The sequence below is a fragment of the Rhinatrema bivittatum genome, chromosome 2, assembly GCF_901001135.1.
Source record: "Rhinatrema bivittatum chromosome 2, aRhiBiv1.1, whole genome shotgun sequence".
Classification (NCBI taxonomy): Eukaryota; Metazoa; Chordata; class Amphibia; order Gymnophiona; family Rhinatrematidae; genus Rhinatrema; species Rhinatrema bivittatum.
Window position 1 is genome coordinate 153,171,610 of NC_042616.1, and position 21,190 is coordinate 153,192,799.

The 21,190-nt window shown below is 42.1% G+C and overlaps 1 protein-coding gene across 1 annotated transcript in view; it reads right to left on the minus strand.

Annotated features, from left to right (window-relative positions):
• Positions 1 to 21,190, minus strand: part of MRC1 (mannose receptor C-type 1) — a 349,243-nt gene that overhangs the window by 136,230 nt on the left and 191,823 nt on the right. Inside the window, 1 exon segment of the mRNA XM_029588750.1 lies at positions 8,233 to 8,300. Coding sequence (XP_029444610.1) covers positions 8,233 to 8,300 — 68 coding nt within the window.

The window sequence follows — 21,190 nt, forward strand, 5'->3', positions numbered from 1 at the left end:
AAGGTAGTTTCAATTTCTAGGCTACATTCCCCACTTGATGGATCACTGGAAAAGGCCCCACGAATCGCAGGGCAAATCTGAGGGCCAGTATGCAAAGTCTCAAATTCTTGATGCTTAACCAGACCAAGTCCCCTTGTAGGAATTGGGGTGCTGGCCGTCGTTTCTTGTCCACTTTGGTTTTTTCACATATTGCAGCTAGTTCTAAAGGTTGATGCATAGACTGCCAGAGATTCTGTAGCTCCTGACTCTTTAGGTTGACAGTGAGATATAAGAACATAGGGATAGATTTTTAAAGACATACATGAGCATTCATGTGTGCCTGGGACACGGCGTATTTTATAACATGCGCGGCAGATTTTGTAATCCGCGTACGCATGTGTGTGCGGCGCGTAAGAGAGGTAGAGAATTGCAATTTCCACGTGGCAATCCATCGAGGCCTTCGTCAGTTCCCTCCCAGTCCGTTCCAATTAAGGAACGGACTGGGAGGGAACTTCTACACCCTACCCTAACTTCCCTTCCCCTTCCCCTCTCCACCCCACCTCCTAAACCCTTTCTCCTACCTGTCTATTTTGTTGCTTACTGCTCCAACGGATCATTCCCTGGTATAGTGGCCAGCCCCGCCCCTCCCTGCCCCCCAGACCACCCCTTTAACTGGGCCCGGCACTTTGGCACGTAACGAGGGTTACACACGTGGCCAGGCCCCTTTGAAGATGCACGCGGCATGTGCGTGGCATGCGCAAGGCCCGGCCACGTGCGTAACCTCCGTTTTTTGCGCACAGGGAGGGATTTAAAATTTGGCTGTTAAGAAATTACCATACTGGGTCAGACCAAGGGTCCATCAAGCCCAGCATCCTGTTTCCAACAGTGGCCAAACCAGACTATAAATACCTGGCAAGAACCTAAACACTAACAACCGGATATTAGAAGGCCTGCGTGCGTAAATCCTGGTATGCGCACAAGTGCCAGGCCTTGTCAAAGAGGCAGGCCGGGAAGGAGTCTGGGAGGGGAGGGGCGGGGCAGGAGGGAGGCCGGCCAGGACAGCGGCCATTAGCCTCTGACCCAGGGAAGCGCACGCTGGCAGCCAGCCGGCGCACATAAATTACTTCTCTTCCCAAGGTGCAGCAAGTAATGAAATAAAGAAATTCAGGGCAGGTAGGTTGGTTTTAGGGAGTGGGGAGGAGAGGGGGAAGGGGAAGGAAGGCTGGGCAGGGGGTTAGGGAAGTTCCCTCCCAGTCCGCTCCAATTAAGGAACTGCACATGTGCGTGCATGTTATAAAATTGGCACATCCATTATAAAATCTACCCCTAAGTTGATCCCATGCTACTGATGCCAGTAATAGCAGTGGCTATTTTCTAAGTCAACTTGATTAATAGCAGTTAATGGACTTCTCCTCCAAGAACTTATCCAAACCTTTTTTAAACCCAGCGACACTAACTGCACTAACCACATCCTCTGGCAACAAATTCCAGAGCTTAATAGTGCGTTGAGTGAAAAAGAATATTCTCCGGTTAGTTTTAAATGTGCTACTTGCTAACTTTATGGAATGCCCCCTAGTCCTTCTCTTATCCGAAAGAGTAAATAACCGATTCACATTTACCTGTTCTCATGATTTTAAAGACCTCCATCATATCCCCCCTTAGACATCTCTTCTCCAAGCTGAACAGCCCTAACCTCTTCAGCCTTTCCTCATAGGGGAGCTGTTCCATCCTCTTTATCATTTTGGTTGTCCTTCTCTTTACCTTCTCCATCACAACTATATCTTTTTTGAGATGAAGCAATCAGAATTGTTCAAAGTACTCAAAGTGCGATCTCACCATGGAGCAATTCACAAGCATTATAACATTTTCTGTTTTATTCATCATTCCCTTCCTAATAATTCCTAACATTCTGTTTGCTTTTTTGAAATCTGCAGCACACTGAGCCAACAATTTCAATGTATTATCCACTGTAACACACTAGATCTTTTTCCTGGGTAGTAGTTCCTAATATGGAACCTAACATTGTACAACTACAGCATGGATTATTTTTCCCTATATGCATCACCTTGCGCTTGTCCACATTAAATTTCATCTGCCATTTGGATGCCCAATCTTCCAGTCTCACGGTCCTCCTGCAATTTATCACAATCCTCTTGTGATTTAACTACTCTGAATAATTTTGTATCATCTGCAAATTCGATTACCTCACTTGTTGTATTCCTTTCCAGATCATTTATAAATATATTGAAAAGCACAGGTCCAAGTACAGATTCCTGAGGCACTCCACTGTTCACCCTTTTCCACTGAGAAAATTGACCATTTAATCCTTCTCTGTTTTCTGTCTTTTTAACCAGTTTGTAATCCATGAAAGGACACCACCACCATGACTTTTTACTTTTCTTAGAAGCCTCTCATAAGGGACTTTTTTCAAATGCCTTCTGAAAATCCAAATACACTGCATCTACCGGTTCACCTTTATCCACATGTTTATTAACCCCTTCAAAAAAATGAAGCAGATTTGTTAGGCAAGACTTCCCTTGGGCAAATCCATGCTGTCTGTGTTCCATTAAACCATGTCTTTCTATATGCTCTGTGATTTTGATCTTAAAAATAGTTTCTACCATTTTTCCCAACATTGACATCAGGCTCACTGGTCTACAGTTTCCTGGATTGCTCCTGGATCCCTTTTTAAACAATGGGGTTACGCTGGCCACCCTTCACATACAATGGATGATTTTAATGATAGGTTACAAATTTTAACTAATAGATCTGAAATTTCATTTTTTAATTCCTTCAGAACCCTGGGGTGCATACCATCCTGTCCAGCTGATTTGCTATGCTTTAGTTTTTCAATCTGGCCTACTGAAACTTCCAGGTTCACAGTGATTTGGTTCAGTTCATCTGACTCATCTACTGAGAGTGCCAAGGGCAGGGGAATATGGGGATAGAGTCCATAAACTATGTAGAAGGGAGAAGAACCTGTTATTTGTTGATATGGTTATTATGACAGGCCTCCACCCAAGGAAGAAGGGAGGCCCAATTATCCTGGTGCTGGTTCACATAGAAGTGCAGGAAGGACTTAAGAGATTGGTTCATTCACTTGGTCTGTCCATTGGTCTGAGAATGGTAAGCAGTTGAGAAGTTCAATACAATACTGAACTTTTTGCACAGACTTCTTCAATAGCATGAGTAAACTAGACTCCTATTTGGAGGAGCCTGTGTAGATGAGACATGTTATACAAATAATTTGGCCAGCTCTGAAGTCCAGGCAGAGGAATAAAATGAGCCATTTTAGAAAATCTGTCACTATTACCCAAATAGTGGCATTACTCCCAGGGGGAGAAATATCAGTAATAAAGTCTGTAGCCAGATGCATCCAAAGTTCCTTAGGGCAGGTAGTGGTTGAAGCAGATCTCAAGGTCGTGCTCAGGAGCTTTTGTTCACTGCACATACTGGGCACAATTCTACTTAGCACTTCACAACCTGCTTAATGTGAAGCTACCAATAGTGACGGGAGTGTAGCTCCTGAATTCTAGAGACTCTGGGTGTCCTGCCAGATGAGAGTCATGGGCCCACTGCAGCACTCACTCCTGGAGTCAATGGAGAATCAGTCTTCACATGTGGTATGGTCCATTCGGAAACTATCACATTTTTTGCTGGGTCATTAATATGTCATGGCAGGTCTGAGCATAAAAGGATTGTGATAGGGCGTTGGTGTGGCGGTTCTTTCCTATGGGATGGTCGTGCCACTCAAAAGTAATGAACAACGGGCTTGCTGGGGGATCAATTGCTGGGCTTGATGCAAATAGTCTTTTTTATGGTTAGTGCAATGTCTGACCCCCTTCCAACAGGTGGCACCACTCCTCAAGGGCTAGCTTAATAGCCAACAATTCTTGGTCCCCGATGGTGTAGTTGTTTTCAGCAGGCAAGAATTTCCTGGAAAAGTATGTGCAGGTCACCAGAACCCTATAGTTATCATATTGCAAGAAGACAGCCCCCAACCTAAGACTGGAGGCATCTATCTCTAAGATAAAAGGCTTGGTGGGTCTGGTGTCATAGATATGGATTCAAAATAAATTCTTGTTTCAGTCACTGGAAGGCCCGCATCACTTTTTCACTCCAATTATGAGATTCCTTCCCTTTTTTGGTAAGGGCTGTGAGTGGTGCCGCCAAGGAAGAATATCCATGAATAAACTGGTGGTAGTAGTTGGTGAAACCAAAGAATCACTGCAAGACCTAGAGTCCCACTGGGGAGAAAATTTTCTTAGTAATCACATTAAGGCTCTGGGAGGGGAGCAATCTTTCTTCCTCATGAAGAAAAATCCAGCCCCCACAGGGGAAGAGGATGGATGAATGAAGCCTGTTTCCACATTATCTCAGACTTCAGGGCAGACTATGGATGAGCCCTTCCCCATGGGGGCATCTTCCCCAGGATGAAGTCAATGGGGCAATTGTAGACCCAATGCGGGGATAACACCTTGGCCTATTTTTACTGAAGACACCTGTGAAATCCAAATTGGCTTATTACTTCATTAACTGCATTAGGCAAAACGTACATACGAATGAGTTCCTGATGGAGGAGACCAGTGTGTATCCGAAGTGGGGGTCGTGATCCTGCTAACTCACTCTGGCAGGGGTTCCCCAGTTATGAAAGACATGGTAAGTAGGGATGTGAATCATTTTTCTGATGAATTAAAATATTGTACGATATTTCTTAATTAGTCAGAAATTTGTGAAAAACGAGAAACGATCGCATTTCCCCTGATTTTTCATCAAAAATTGTTTTTCGGCTTACTGCGCGCAAACTCCCGTTAGTGCACGCACTAACTCCCCATTAGTGCACGCAAACTCCCATTAGTGTGCGCTAACAAAAAACCGTTAATTTTTGTTACTTTTTGTTATTTTTTGCTATTTTTGTTAGCGCACACTAATGGGAGTTAGCGCGCACTAAGCCGAAAAAACGATTTTTACTAAAAAAAAAAAATGCCGATCCACGGGAAACCGAGATTTTCCCGCGGCCACACGAACCCGATAGCAGAAATGATGGTGCACCCGATTCACATCCCTAATGGTAAGTGCTGACTTCAAGGGCTCAGTAGGAATGCCATGTTGGCATACCAACGTCTCATCAATGAAACTTCCAGCTGCGCTTGTATCTAGGAAGGTCTGAAGATGTATTTTGGCATTGCTAAGGGCAGGACACACTGTTAGTAGACCCTGAGCAGAGATACAATGTCGACCTATGGTGGCCTCTCCTACCAACTTTAGGCCAGAGAGTTTCCTGGCTTAATGGGGCAACTGATTGTGAAATGTCCAGGTCCAGTGCAATATAAGCCCAGATTGAGGATTCTGTAGTGTTCCTCTAGGGAGAGGTGTAGGTGATCCACCTGCATGGGCTCTTCAGGTGGGTCCTAAGGCTCTGCCACCCTGATTGGAGTTACTGAACTCTGGAATTGGGGTGCCAGTTGTATGGGGTGTCAAACTTGACCTCATTCCTTAGCCTGCTCCCAACATAATAGATCCAGCCAGATAGCTAGTCTGATAAGGTCCTCCAAAGTATCCAGAGGATCCTGTCCGGCCAATTCATCCTTAATGGGCTCTGATAAGCTCTGTTGGAAAATAGTGAATAAGCTATCAATTTGCCACTGAAGCTCTGAGGCCAAAGTAGAAGTAGACGGCATATCCCCGATGGCCCAGGATCCCTGACGGATCTGCAGGAGTTCAGAAGCTACTGATAAGGCCCACCCAGGCTCTTTAAAATGAGACTGAAGTCCCTGAGGAAGTGTTCCAGATCTTCCAGGATTGGGTCTTCTTTCTCCCAAAGGGGAGAGGCTCAGGCCAAGGCAGAATCTCCCAGTAAAGTCAGAATACATGTTACCTTGGCCTTGTCTGTAGGGAAGCGTGCTACTTGAAGGTTGAACTGCAACTGGCACTGGTTAATGAAGCCTCAGCATTCTTTTGGGTCCCGTGATAATGAGGTGGAAGGGGGCAAGTGAGGTACATGTGAGGAAGGAGTGACTGGTGCCAGTGAAGACAACGCTGCTGGAAGTATAGAAGTAGTAAAGAGAGCATCCATCCATACCGTGAGCCTTTCTAGGACCCCTATTATTTAATCCAAGATATTCTGCTGCTGCTTTATGGGTTGGGCCATGCTTGGAATGGCCTGTAGAGCGGCCAGATCTGAAGGATCAATGGCTTTGGCAAACTCTTAGTAAAGTGATTAGCATGGCCAGATGAGCAAGCCCATATGGCCCACACCAACAGCTGGCAATCATACACCAAATAGAATTGGCTGGCTCTTTGCCTATACCAACTGTGTCTCCTGCAGGTTGAGCCCTTGGGTTCTGATGGCTGGCAGGAGGGTCCCTGGGGCAATAGCAAGAGAGAGAGAAAGTGTCCAGGTCCAGGCGATAGTTGGGGCAGGCAGCAGACAGCAAGATCCATTAGGCCAGAGATCGGGGTAGACAGCAGACAGTCCAGAGTTCAGGCCATGAAGTGGAGAGGCATAGGTCAGGTCCAAACCAAAGGGTCAGGTCCAGGAGGCAATCAGGAGGGTCAAAGAACAAGCTGAGGTCAAACCAGGAATTCAAGCCAAAGGAGACAGGGTGAGACAAGGGCGAGGTCAGGGAGAGACCACAACACAGAGGACCAGGACCAAGCAGGGAAGACAGACCAGAACACAGAATCACAGCAGGAAGAAGAACATAGGAATACAAGCTAACAGGAACACGGGCAGACAACACAGAGAGAAGCAACATGCACTGAGGAGCAGATCACTCAGGAGACCTGTTGCCGAGGCAAGGAGTGCAGAGCAGAATGTGTTTAAATACCTAGAGGCTGGTGACGTCATCCAAGAGCAACTCCTCCATTTTCTCACCTCGGTGCATACGTTATCTGCATACTTGGGAACAATTTTGATGTGCTTCTTTTTTTCTAAATGTCTATGTAGTCAGGGAACCTGGTCATCTCACTCCCCTTTAGTGTTGCTGGGCAGATAGCACCCAAGCCATCTTGGTTCCCATGGTTATAGCCTCCCTATTGAGGATTCTGAACTATTCAGTCAGGCCCACTAAGGAAAACCCAAACTGTACCAGGTAAACCTATCTGTAATGGAGTCAACTTTTGCAAAAAAAATTACTTTTTTCAAAATTATTTCACTTTATTTTTATGGCACTCAATATTCCTTAGTTTTAGGGTAAAATTCACCCTTTTCTATAGATAGTCTTTTAAGATCCTTGCTCACTTTTGAATCACAGAAAAGGTCAAGTCAGTTTTCTTAATTCCTGGTTATGTGTTCCCCCCTGCTTATTTTAATATTTTACTTGCATATTGTGCCCTTTATAAGAGGTCAAGGAACATTACTGGTTTTAGCCAATTTTCACCCCTAAAATCCAGCTTTGGGGGTCAGGGTCAGGACAACCCTCTGGTGACCTGTGTGCTTAATATATCTTGTTTTTGCTTAATTTTATTACTTTTATTTTAATTAACAATGGGGTCACCAGGGTGCATCCGGAACTCTGAAACTTTTATGGTGGCCTCTATATTATCCCCCTCCTGGGATCAGGCATTTAAAAATGTTTATTATGTTTATTTTCTTTTATTTTTAATTTTAATTTTATTCCCAGTGCTAATGCGATCCCAGAAGAGACTCCACTTTCAGTTTGGGCCTTCATCCTTCTTTTGTGCCCAGGACTTCCCCAAGGCCCCCGGAGCCATGACCAATTTTTTTTTTTAGCTCAGCCCACAACAGTGCAAGTGATCTTTCACTGCCACCGCACTGCCACCGCAGCAACAGTGATGATTTACCGTCTACTCCTCCCTCTCCCAACCCAGAAATGAGGGGCTCCATCTGCCAGGAGACACAGGAAGCGGTAGCAGCCTGGCTCCTGTTCATCACCATCTTCCCCTGCAGCACAACATTGACTTCAACTTTGGGAGTACATATACATTTAAAAAAAAACTCTGTAGCTGTCAGATATGCAGCCTGATGCTGCCTTGGTTCTCTGCCAGCCTGACTCTCTGCCATCAGCACCTTGGCTATGTGACCTGCTGGACCTCCCCTTGAGAGGTCCTGAATCTGGTAACTTTATATTGTTTTCATTTCTGGGCTACCTTATTACAAATATCCAAACTCATAAGTACTTACGCATTGTGGCCAGCCTTATTTCAAATTCCTGCTTATTGCATATAGTAATTATGACTTGCATTTGTTATGAAAACAGTTACAAGTCTGGATTTTGCTAATTGACTTACCTAAATTTTTTATCTAATCCCAGAAGTAAACCGATGAAATAGGAATCATGTTTACCATTCCTGGAGATCTAAAATGTAAACATATACTTTTAATTAATGTACTACTTTTTCTAAAAACATGAATAGCTAAACCGAATAGACACTTGGATGCATTTTGTAATACAAGTTACATTAACACTGAAGTTGCTTCATCAACACTATGCATTTATCAATACAGTGGTTCTATTGACAATTTGGGGCCTGCTTTCTGTTTTTATCTTGATTGGGTATAATTTCTATGCTACTACATTTAAGTAATGGACTTGTGTTAGTAATACGACATTGTTAAATCACGATCAGTTTCAGGTAAGTATTTACAGGAGAGACCTTACCTGTCACATTCTTATGTCTCACATAGTATCAGATACCATAGCCCAATAAAAACTATGACATTCATATACCTGAACATTTTTCATGCTTTTTTTTTTAATTGTCTGGACTTCCCTTCTGCTTTTTAAAATCTTTTCAGCTCAAGCAAAACCAGTTACTACTTTAGTTCAATAAATAATATATTTGTAACTACATCTGTGGAAAAAGAGAAGAGAATCATAATTTTTTATTTATTTATTTATTTTTAACATTTATATACCGAGGTTCCTGTATGGGATACAGATCACCCCGGTTTACAATAAACTGCCACTTCGCACAAAGGCGGTACATACAACAAGAGAATACAAAAAGAATGCAAGAGCTGGTACAACTGGAACATAAAACAAGTGAATACAGAACTGGTACAAGGAACTTAAATTGAAAATTCTATAATATGAACCGGTCCAGGAGACCGCAACAGTGAAATTAATGGGAGATTTTATACAATCGAAAATAAAACGGGTATCGTATGCGGGTAGATAGTTACGTGCGTTGAGTTATGGGATGTGAAAATACACTGGGTGAGGGTACATTGGGATCTGGATGAGACTGTTATTAAACCAAGACCCAAAAATAAGTGAAAGTACATTGGTCACTGAACAGGACTGTTATTAAACCAAGGCCAAGGTTAAGTGTCAGGGAAAGCTTGGATAAACAGCCAAGTCTTTAGTTTTTTTTTGAAAGCCGAGGGGCATGGTTCAAGTCTTAGGTCCGGGGGGAGCGCATTCCATTGATGGGGGCCTGCTGTAGATAGGGCACACTTCCTTAGTGCTGTTTTCACTGGAGGGGCATACAGTGTGCCTTTGTATGCACTTCTGATGGGTCTGGATGAAGTGTGCGGTCTCAGTTGGGTGCTTAATATGAGAGGAGAGAGGTTGTGCGTCACTTTGTGTATAATTGTGAGAACTTTAAAAAGGATCCTGTATTTGATGGACAGCCAGTGTAGGGTGCTGAGGATAGGGGTGATATGTTCTCTTTTATTAGAGTTGGTGAGAATTCTGGTGGCGGCGTTCTGTACCATCTGTAAGGGTTTGATAGTGTTGGCGGGGAGTCCAAGCAGGAGGGAGTTACAATAGTCGATCTTAGATAGAATGATGGATTGTAGCACCAGGCGGAAGTCATTGAAGTGAAGGGAGTGGTTTTAGCTTTCTGAGGACTTGCAGTTTGTAAAAGCACTCCTTTGTGGTGTTGTTTATAATTTTTTTTAGGTTTAGCTGGTTGTCCAGCCAGGCTCCTAGATCCCTGACAAACGATGATAGGTTAAGGTTTAAGGTTGTAGGTTGAGAGGAGCTTGGTGGGTTGAGCAGATGAGATGATGAGCATCTCCGTTTTGTTGGAATTAAGAACTAGGTTAAGACTGGAGAGTAGGTGCTTAATTGACTGAAGGCAGTCATTCTTGACCTCTCAGATTTTTAACACCTTTCTTCACTAGCCGAGCCAAAGTAACGAGGATTGTTACCCAGAGGCTACAGACCATGGCTCCCTCCGGAAATTTGTACACATGCCTTCAAAATCTGACTAGTAGGTGTCACTGTTGAGCAATGGCTGAGACTCGTCCCCGTCCTTCACCTTCTTGATGCCTGAAAATGCTGATTCTGCAGCATCCCCAGCCCCAGTCAGCTCAAGGCGTGTAAGTCAATCTCAGAAATGAAACCCAGGCAGCCTGAATATGAGATTTACTATAAGTAGAGAAGGTTATAACCTGAATTTCTGAACTTTCTGAAGATTATTTTCTGTAGGATGAGTTCTTTAGAAGTGGTAAAATAATTTATGAGGAATCATTTTGAAATGAGTAGGATTCACCATTCCTTATGAGTGGAAATGGTTCTCATTATCTAATTTATTTATTAATTTATTTAAAATGCCTATATTCTGCCTGTGTGATAAGTCATTCCATGCCGATTGCATTTAAAGTGAAACAGAGAGGAGTCACGTGATGTGTTGATCCAGAGCAGACGTGTTGCTACTGGATCCTGGTGCCACTGCCAATTTTTTCATTTATTCTGAAAGCAACTGTATTTTGTATTTGTGTTTGGAAAAATTTATTAATCGCTTAACACAAATGGCCTAAGCGATATACAAAATTACATACATAATATTAAAATAATAAAATCACAAAGTTTCACAGAAACTAAAATCACTTATTTTTTGGACAATTTTTCCTAATTGTGTTGATGCATCTGAACATTGATAGCTATATGCAGAGGTCCCCTTTGGGAATGCCTGCGAGGCTGACAGGACGAGAGAAAGACAAATCGAAAGCGGGTGAGGTGAAGATGGCTGCCGTCACCGATTACATAGTTCAGTGTGATATCGAGTCAGCTATGTAAGCTATTACAGAAGCCATGAAAATGGGAGATGCTGGCCACCTTACCAGTATAGATGATCAACTTGCTGATCTTAAATCAGTGATTGTTGCATTTAGCCCGCGGGTTGACGAACTAGAAGGCCGCATAACAGTCGTTGAAGATGACACATTATCCGCAGCTCAGAAATTGCAAGCCTTGGAAAAGCTAGTCTCGGCTCATGAAGAGAAGATAGACGAGCTAGAGAATCATTCCCGTTGGAACAATTTATGCTTTGTGGGCTTTGCTGAATCTATTGCGGAGCCTCCTCATGGACTGGCTGCCAAAAGAATTGGGATTAACAGATCAGCTTCCGCCACTGATAAAATTGAGTGAGCGCACTGATTGGGTCCAAAGAAAGGTGGCAACCAGAGGCCACTCATTGTGATTGCCCGCTTTCTTAACTTTCAGCAGAAGCAGTTAATTTGGCAGGCTTACCATAAAGCCACTTCTCTGCAATATCAAAATAGCTCTATTAAAATTTTTCAAGATTTTTCCTACAAAGTGGCCATGAAACGGAAAGAATTTGGGCCACTGTGCGCATGATTGGTGAACAAACAAGTCTAATTTGCCTTATAGTTTCCTGCCAATTTGAGGATTTGGTGTGACAGTGTACTACACATTTTTGATTCTGTGTCGGATGCCAAAAGCTTTGTGTATGGTCTGCAATGACCTCCCAGCTATTTGATTTCTTTCCATCTTTATAGTCGTGCTGTGCACATGATTATGAGGGCATGGTTACTTCAGTGAGGACTCTACCTGTCTGGATCCTCAGTATTGCCTTCTCAATGCTTTATTTTGGGTTACTTCAGTGGTGGCACTGTATCACTCACAATGTAGTCTCCTGCTCTCTAGTTAGAGAGCATGTTACTTATGGTTCTTGGTGGGTTTGGGGGGGAAAGGGGGTAAGAGAGGCAGGGAAGTGGGGATGGGGTGGGAATTGGTGGCTTGGATGGTAATTGAGTAATATGTATGGCAAGTTATGTCTCCTTTTCTTCTTCCATACTGTGGAACAGTCACTTTTTGTTGGGCCCGTTGGTCACTTTGCTTTACGAAACCTGTTCCAAGGATAGCTGGGGTCTGGTGATGATTTGGGTTTCTTATGATGGGTTTTTGCATACTAACTGCACTAATATGATATTGTGTTTTCTATGTTTTATTATGCATCTTGGTTGTTTCAGGTTTCTTTCATTTAAGTCATGGGTTCCTTAACTAATATTATAACCTGGACTATAGCGGACATGAGCTTGCCGATAAAGAAGATCCTAGCCCACATACATAGGCTAAAGGGAGAGATTGTATTCTTGTAAGAATCTCATATGGTTGATGAAGTGAACGCCAAATTAAGGAATAAAAAAAGGATATAACCAGATTTTTTTCTCCTCAGGCTCCTCCAAACGTTTTGAAGTGGTGATTTTAATTCACAAGTGGGACTCCTTTATGCTTGATCAAAAATGGGAAGATAATGAAGGCAGGCTGGTAAATCAGTCATTTTGGCATCTGTGTATGCCCCCAATTGATATGATCATAGTTTCTTTACCAAATTGAATATGTGTATTTCAGGTTTGGGTTCAGTTCCTGTTATCATAGGTGGTGATTTCAATTGCATTGCTAACCCATCTTTAGATAAATGTTCCGCATCTGTAATTCCCCATTTGTGTCCTGGGAAGGGTAATTCTTTCAGATGTGATTCTCTTTCACTATTGGATATATGGCGATCGTATCATGCGGAGGAAAGAGATTATATTCACTATGCAAGGGCACATCCCACTAAATCTAGAATTGATTACATTTTAATTTCGGAATCTTTTTTCAATATTGTCAGCAGTGTGGAGATGGGGCAGTTAGTGATTTCGGACCATTGCCCTGGGCTCTGCTCTTTAGGGGCACTCCTGGATTTGACTCCCTTTTCAAATGGAGGATGCTGGAGTGGCTTTTGCAAGGAGAAAGATTTTTCTCAGTTTCTTCAGATGAGGTGGCAATGTTTCATGGAGACCAATCAAAAGCATAGGGACACCCCCATCTTGTTCTGGGAAACAGCAAAAGCTGGGATGAGGGGAGAGATTATTCAATATGTTAGTCTGAAAAGGAAACAGAGGAACAAACAGATCCTGGCACTGGGTAAAAAATTGGTATACTATAAGAATCAGTGGAATAGAATGAATTTTGAAGAATAGAGACTTGGGATCTGAAAGGTTCAGGTAGTATTTAATGATCTTCTTCACCAGAAGGTGCAGGCGCCCTTTTCATTTACTAACATAAACTGTTTCAGCATGGCAATAAACCAGGACAATTGCTCGCTAACCTTACAAAGTCGCATTCTCAGCCTATTTATCAGTAGCATTGAGACCTAATGGTTCCTTTGCCACTTCAACTTCGGATATAGGGAATGTGTTTCGGTATTTTTACCACTCTTTATATAACAAGGAAATCCCTAATTTAGAGCGCAAGAATGTGGTTTTTGAGCGTTTATGGTTTCCTTGTTTATTGCCTGCACTGGTAGATATTTTGAACAAGCCATGAAGCCAATCACTCTACTAGAGGTTTCTTTAGTTATCAAAGATTTGAAATTGCACAAATTGCCAGGACCAGAAGGCTTGACTTCTATATTTTATAAATTGCTACAAACATCTGTAGTCCCTGACCTTTGTGCTCTCTTTAATCATTCGATTCCAAATCACGCTATCCTGGATTCCATGTTGATTGCAACTATAACTATTCTACCTAAGTCTGGGAGAGACTTAACAGACCCTGCTTCATATTATAGACCAATTTCCTTATTGAACCAAGATGTTAAAATTTATGCTAAAATCTTGGCTAATCGGTTAAAGCATATTTTACCTGATTTGATACCCCCAGAGCAAACTGGCTTTGTTTTGGGCATGAGACCTTTTACTAATCAGATGGCTGCTATTGACTTTGGAAACATGTCATGCCTGAAAAGTATGAGATCATTTATTGATCTGTTTTGATGCAGATAAAGCCTTTGATTGGGGGGATTTTTGGTTTACTGCATTAAAGGCTTTTGGTTTGGAAGGTTCTTTTTTATATGCTATTCAGCTTCTCTATCAGAATCCCAAAGCTTTTATTTGCTTTAATGCTGCCATTTCCCCCGTATTTAGTCTTGGGAGGGGAACGCACCAAGGATGTCCTCTTTCTCCCCTTTTGTTTGTTTTATTCTTGGAGCCCCTGGTGTGTAAAATGAAACAGGATTCAGCTATTACGGGAGTCTCTATTGCATTACATGAGTTAAAACTTTTACTTTTTGCAGATGACATGTTGATTGTGCTCGCCAATGTACACATTACCTTCCCATTGCTCTTGGAGCACATTTTAATTTTGGTAATTTTTTGGGGTTAAAATCAGAAGTGATGGATATTGGTGGCCATCTTTGTGATCTCTGGGTCAATTTTCCGCTTGTGTGGGTGAAAGACACTCCGATCTCTGGAGGCTAGCTAGTAGCAGACTTGGAGGAGCTGAGAGAGACAGAGAGGTACATTGATGAGACCTTCAGGGACATAGTAGCCAAGTCCCAGATCCAGTCTGGCAGCCCCAGTGCTGCCTTGGATCAGAAAGGTCTCCCAGTAGGAGAACATCACCCTGGTGTAGCAGGAAGTGATCCTGTAGCAAGGACCTGCTCTCCAGGAGATGTATTGTCCTCTCACACTGAAGACAAGTCTCTCAGGGCTACTGCCCAGGAGGGAAGGGTTAGGCCGGCCATCATAGTTGGTGATTCGATTATTAGAAATGTAGATAGCAGGGTGGCTGGTGGATGTGAGGACTGCCTGGTAACTTTCCTGCCTGGTGCGAAGGTGGCAGACCTCACGCGTCACCTAGTTAGGATTATAGACAGTGCTGGAAAGGAGCCGGCTGTCGTGGTACATGTGGGCACCAACGACATAGGAAAATGTGGGAGAGAGGTTCTGGAAGCCAAATTTAGGATTTTAGGTAGGAAGCTGAAATCCAGAACCTCCAGGGTGGCATTCTCTGAAATGCTTCCTGTTCCGCGTGCAGGTCTCCAGAGGCAGGCAGAGCTCCAGAGTTTCAATGCATGGATGAGACGATGTGCAGGTAAGACAGATTCAGCTTTGTAAGGAACTGGGGAAACATATGGGGAAAGGAGAGACTTTTCCGAAAGGATAGACTCCACCTTAACCAGAGTGTAACCAAGCTGCTGGCACTCACTTTCAAAAAGGAGATAGAGCAGCTTTTAAACTAGAACAACGGGGAAAGCCAACAGTCACTCAGCAGTGCATGGTTAGGAGAAATGTATCCTTGAAGAATACTAATGAAACAGGAGAGTTAGGGCATCCCAACAGAGAGGTTCCATTAAAAGCAAACATAGTCCATATGCCTATATGTAAAAAATCACCGAAGCTAATGATTTCCAAATTATCCCAAAGAACTGAAAAGCAGGTTGTTAAAACAAACAAAAAACACACTTTGAAATGTCTGTATGCCAATGCCAGAAGTCTAAGAAGTAAGATGGGAGAGTTAGAGTGTATAGCAGCAAATGATGCGACACAGACACTTGGTGGAAGGAGAATAACCAATGGGACAGTGCTATATCAGGGTACAAATTATATCGCAATGATAGGGAGGATCAACTTGGAAGGGGTGTGGCACTTTATGTCCGGGAGGGTATAGAGTCCAACAGGATAAAGATCATACAAGAAACTAAATGCTCAGAATCTATATGGATAGAAATCCCATGTGTGTTGCATAAGAGTATAGTGATAGGAGTATACTACCATCCACCTGGACAAAATGGTCCGTCAGATGATGAAATGCTAAGAGAAATCAGGAAAGCAAACCAATTTGGCAGTGTAATAATAATGGAGATTTCAATTACCCCAATATTGACTGGGTAAATGTAACATCAGGACTTGCTAGAGATATAAAGTTCCTGGATGTAATAAATGATTGCTTCATGGAGCAATTGGTTCAGGAACCAACAAGAGAGGGAGCTATTATAGATTTAATTCTTAGTGCAACGCAGGATTTGGTGAGAGAGGTAATGGTGGTGCAGCCACTTGGCAACAGTGATCATAACATGATCAGATTTAAGCTAATAACTGGAAGGGGGGCAAATCTGCAGCCCTAACACAAAACTTTCAAAAGGGAAACATTGATAAAATGAGGAAAATAGTTAGGAAAAAACTGAAAGGTGCAGTTGCAAAGGTTAAAAGTATTCAACAGGCTTGGACATTGTTTAAAAATACAATCCTAGAGGTGCAGTCCATATGTATTCCACACATTAAGAAAGGTGGAAAGAAGGCAAAACGATTACCGTCATGGTTAAAAGGTGAGGTGAAAGAGGCTATTTTAGCCAAAAAAAACATCCTTCAAAAATTGGAAGAAGGATCCATCTGAAGAAAGTAGGATAAAACATAAGCATTGTCAAATTAAGTGTAAAACATTGATAAGACAGGCGAAGAGAGAATTTGAAATGAAGTTGGCCATAGAGGCAAAAACTCATAATAAAAACTTTTTTAAATATATCCGAAACAAGAAACCTGTGAGGGAGTCAGTTGGACCATTAGATGACTGAGGGGTTAAAGGGGCTCTTAGGGAAGATAAGGCCATTGCAGAAAGACTAAATGAATTCTTTGCTTCCATGTTTACTAATGAGGATAGTGGGGAGATACCAGTCCCGGAGATGGTTTTCAGGGGTGATGAGTCAGACGAACTGAAAGAAATCACTGTGAACCTGGAAGATGTAGTAGGCCAGATTGACAAACTAAAGAGTAGCAAATCACCTGGACCGGATGGTATGCATCCTAGGGTACTGAAGGAACTCAAAAATGAAATGTCTGATCTATTAGTTAAAATTTGTAACCTTTCATTAAAATCATCCGTTGTATCTGAAGACTGGAGGGTGGCCAATGTAACCCCAATATTTAAAAAAGGCTCCAGGGGTGATCCGGGTAACTATAGACCAGTAAGCCTGACTTCAGTGCCAGGAAAAATAGTGGAAACTATTCTCAAGATCAAAATCGTAGAGCATATAGAAAGACATGATTTAATGGAACACAGTCAACATGGATTTACCCAAGGGAAGTCTTGCCTAACAAATCTGCTTCATTTTTTTGAAGGGGTTAATAAACATGTGGATAAAGGTGAACCAGTAGTTGTAGTGTATTTGGATTTTCAGTAGGCGTTTGACAAAGTCCCTCATGAGAGGCTTCTACGAAAACTAAAAAGTCATGGGATAGGAGGCGATGTCCTTTCGTGGATTACAAACTGGTTAAAAGACAGGAAAGAGAGAGAGTAGGATTAAATGGTCAATTTTCTCAGTGGAAAAGAGTAAACAGTGGAGTGCCGCAGGGATCTGTACTTGGACCGGTGCTTTTCAATATGTATATATAAATGATCTGGAAAGGAATACGACGAGTGAAGTTATCAAATTTGCAGATGATACAAAATTATTCAGAGTAGTTAAATCACAAGCGGAATGTGATACATTACAGGAGGACCTTTCAAGACTGGAAGATTGGGCATCGAAATGGCAGATGAAATTTAATGTGGACAAGTGCAAGATGTTGCATATAGGGAAAAATAACCCTTGCTGTAGTTACACGATGTTAGGTTCCATATTAGGAGCTACCACCGAGGAAAAAGATCTAAGCATCATAGTGGATAATACTTTAAAATCATCGGCTCAGTGTGCTGCAGCAGTCAAAAAAGCAAACAGAATGTTAGGAATTATTAGGAAGGGAATGGTTAATAAAACGGAAAATGTCATTATGCCTATATATCGCTCCATGGTGAGACCGCACCTTGAATACTGTGTACAATTCTGCTCGCCACATCTCAAAAAAGATATTGTTGCGATGGAGAAGGTACAGAGAAGGGCAGCCAAAATGATAAAGGGGATGGAACAGCTCCCCTATGAGGAAAGGCTGAAGAGGTTAGGGCTGTTCAGCTTGGAGAAGAGATGGCTGAGGGGGGATATGATAGAGGTCTTTAAGATCATGAGAGGTTTAGAACGAGTAGATGTGGCTCAGTTATTTACACTTTCGAATAATAGAAGGACTAGGGGGCATTCCATGAAGTTAGCAAGTAGCACATTTAAGACTAATCGGAGAAAATTCTTTTTCACTCAACACACAATAAAGTTCTGGAATTTGTTGCCAGAGGATATGGTTAGTGCAGTTAGTGTAGCTGGGTTCAAAAAAGGTTTGGATAAGTTCTTGGAGGAGAAGTCCATTAACGGCTATTAATCAAGTTTACTTAGGGAATAGCCACTGCTATTAATTGCATCAGTAGCATGGGATATTCTTAGTATTTGGGTAATTGCCAGGTTCTTGTGGCCTGGTTTGGCCTCTGTTGGAAACAGGATGCTGGGCTTGATGGACCCTTGGTCTGACCCTTTGATTCCAATGTAATGTTACGCCTCTTTTGCTGGAATTTCAAACTAAGCTGTCAGGTTGGAAACACTTTCCTTTATCGTTACAGGGGTTAAAATGATCTTGATACCTAAATTACTATATTTATTGATAATGTCGCCTTTTTTTTTTTTTTTTTTTAAGAAAAAGCATATCCGTTTTCTTCAGAAAATACGTTCCCAATTTTTCTGGGGTTTTAAGCAGGCATGGCTGCGTTTTTCTGTCTTGACTTCTCCTAAAGTGGATGGGGGGCTTTGGTTTTGCAAATATTAGATTTTATAATTTGGCATGTCTTTTGCAGGTTTTTGTGGACTGGTTGAAATTTCAAATTAACCGCAATAACCTTATGGTTTTATTGAAACATGAATATTTGCAACCGTATAATTTAATGTATTTGCTGCATGTGCCACCCAGAATGCTCCCCTCACCTATTTCTCATTCTTTGTTGTTTAGCTCTATGCGGCAATGTTGGCATGTTCTTCAACAACATGTGGAATTACCCTGGCAAACCTCTCTGTTTTTGCCGTTATGGGGAAATCCACAATTTTTACCTGGTTGGGGTTCTGGAAATATCTCCAGATGTTTTTGTCAGGGTATGGCCAACTTAGTGCCTTTTGTTAATTTACAGGATGGCTCAGTGCAATCTTTTTCTTTTTGCTGCCAATCTCTCACCTTTGCTAATGTGGATTATTTGATCGATTTGCAAATCATTAGTTATATCAAGGCTTTGTGGGTGGGTGGCGTAAGATCTCTTACAAATGGTCCTTTTCAATGACTAGAGCATCTTGTACTAGAGCCAAGATTTCTATTTCAATGTATTATAAGGGGTAGATTTTCAAAGGGTTACGCGCATAAGATATGTGAGTAACCCCTGAAAACTTACCCCTGCGTGCGCCAAGCCTATTTTGCATAGGCTCGGTGGCGCGCTCAATCCCCGGGACGCTCGTATGTCTCGGGGCTTTTAAAAATGGGTGGTCTGGGGTGGGGCCGGGAGCGTGGCGCGGTTCGGGGTGGGCCGGGGGTGGGGCCGGGGCATGGCGGTGATTCGGAGTGGCCTTGGACGGAATGGGGAAAGCCATTGGGGCTCCCCTTGGGCTCTGTGCGCGCGAGGTGCACAAGTGTGCACCCCCTTGCATGCGCCAACCCCAGATTTTATAACATGCGCGCACCAGGTTGCGTGAACAAATCTACGGCCGCGCATATTTTTTAAGATCTGGCACTAAGTCTTGCATTCATCTTCCTAGCATAATATTTATTCTACTTTAGCAAGGACATGGTAACATGATCTTCAATTTGAACTGTCGGAGGATGATATTTATGACTCTGACCATTTAGTGAGGAAGATAGTGCTAAGTGCGTTTTATTGGGAATTACATGTTAAAATATTATATAGGTCTATATTTTGGCCATGTAAGGCCTACATGACTGACATACCTACATCTGTATAAATGTTTGCTCCCTTAAGCTACTTTCTTACATTGTTTGAGGGACTGTTCTGTGACGCAACAATTTTGGCAGGCCATTAAGCAATTTGTTTTACTGCGAATGTACCAGTAAATTGTTGGGGCTGGATTATTTCCTCATTGGTCATAAAGACCCTGCTGCTCCTGTTATCTTGTCTGCTACTATGCTTCTTCTAAAGGGGAGTCTGGTTGCATTGTGATTAATTCTGAGGTATTGGTTAACTGTGATGGGCCCTTCAATTGATATGTGGACTAATGCCAAGTTGGAATTACACTTGTTGGAATCAAGATCCCTACTGGAGTCCACACAGAAGAAACAGTTGATCAGCCGTACCATTTGGAACCCATTCGTGTGTTCATTGCCAAAAGAGTTGAGAACTTTTCTTTTCTTGAAATCTAGGCTACAGGTCATTCCCCCTTCTGTGAGGATGAAGGATTGACTCTTTTTACTCTATTTATTTAGTTTCATTATGCTCCCAATTGCTGGGTGGGGGTTAGGGGAGGGAGGGGAGGGGAGGGTTTTGGGAAGGGGCTCTACAGATGGTAGTGTTTTCTCTGTGTTTGTGCTTATGGTTGTACTAGATTTAGATTTATTAGATTTTATATACCCTCACTAAGGACCCATTGTAACGGTTCACAACTATTTGGAAACTTTTAATAAAAAATATTTTTTTAAAAAAGTGAAACAGAATTAAGCATTTGAGACAAACATAATAACAATATAAAATACATAATTATAACTCAAATAATTAAAGGCTTCTATAAACAAAAAAAACCTTTAGTTTCTTCCTAAATATTTTAACATCCTGAATAATTTTTAGGTCATCTGGGATCATATTCTACAACATTGGGCCAATTACCTATAAAATATACTTTCAAGTTTGCTTCAGATGAATTAGTTTAAATTTAGAGACATCTAACAATTGTTGACTAGAGGATCTTAATGCTCATTTAGGGACATATTTTTTTTAAAAATGGACAGATATTGTGGTGCAGCATTATGAATAGATTTATAAACAAGCATGATAACCTTAAATTTGATTCATTGCATGACTGGAAGCCAATGTAATTGTCTCAACAATGGGGTAACATGCTCATATTGTGGTGCTCCCATGACCAAATGAGCGGCAGAATTTTGCAGAAGTTGCAAAGTTCATGCTTGAGCATTAGAAAGGCCAATATACAAAGAATTACAATATTCAATGGATGTAAGGATGAAAGCTTGTACAAGATTTCGGAAGTCAGCAACATCCAAAAAAGGCTATAAATAATATAGGTGTCAATTTTCAAAAGGATGTTGCATGCCTGATTTAACCCACCAAAATTTGGCTAGTTAATCTGGTTTTCAGCTGAA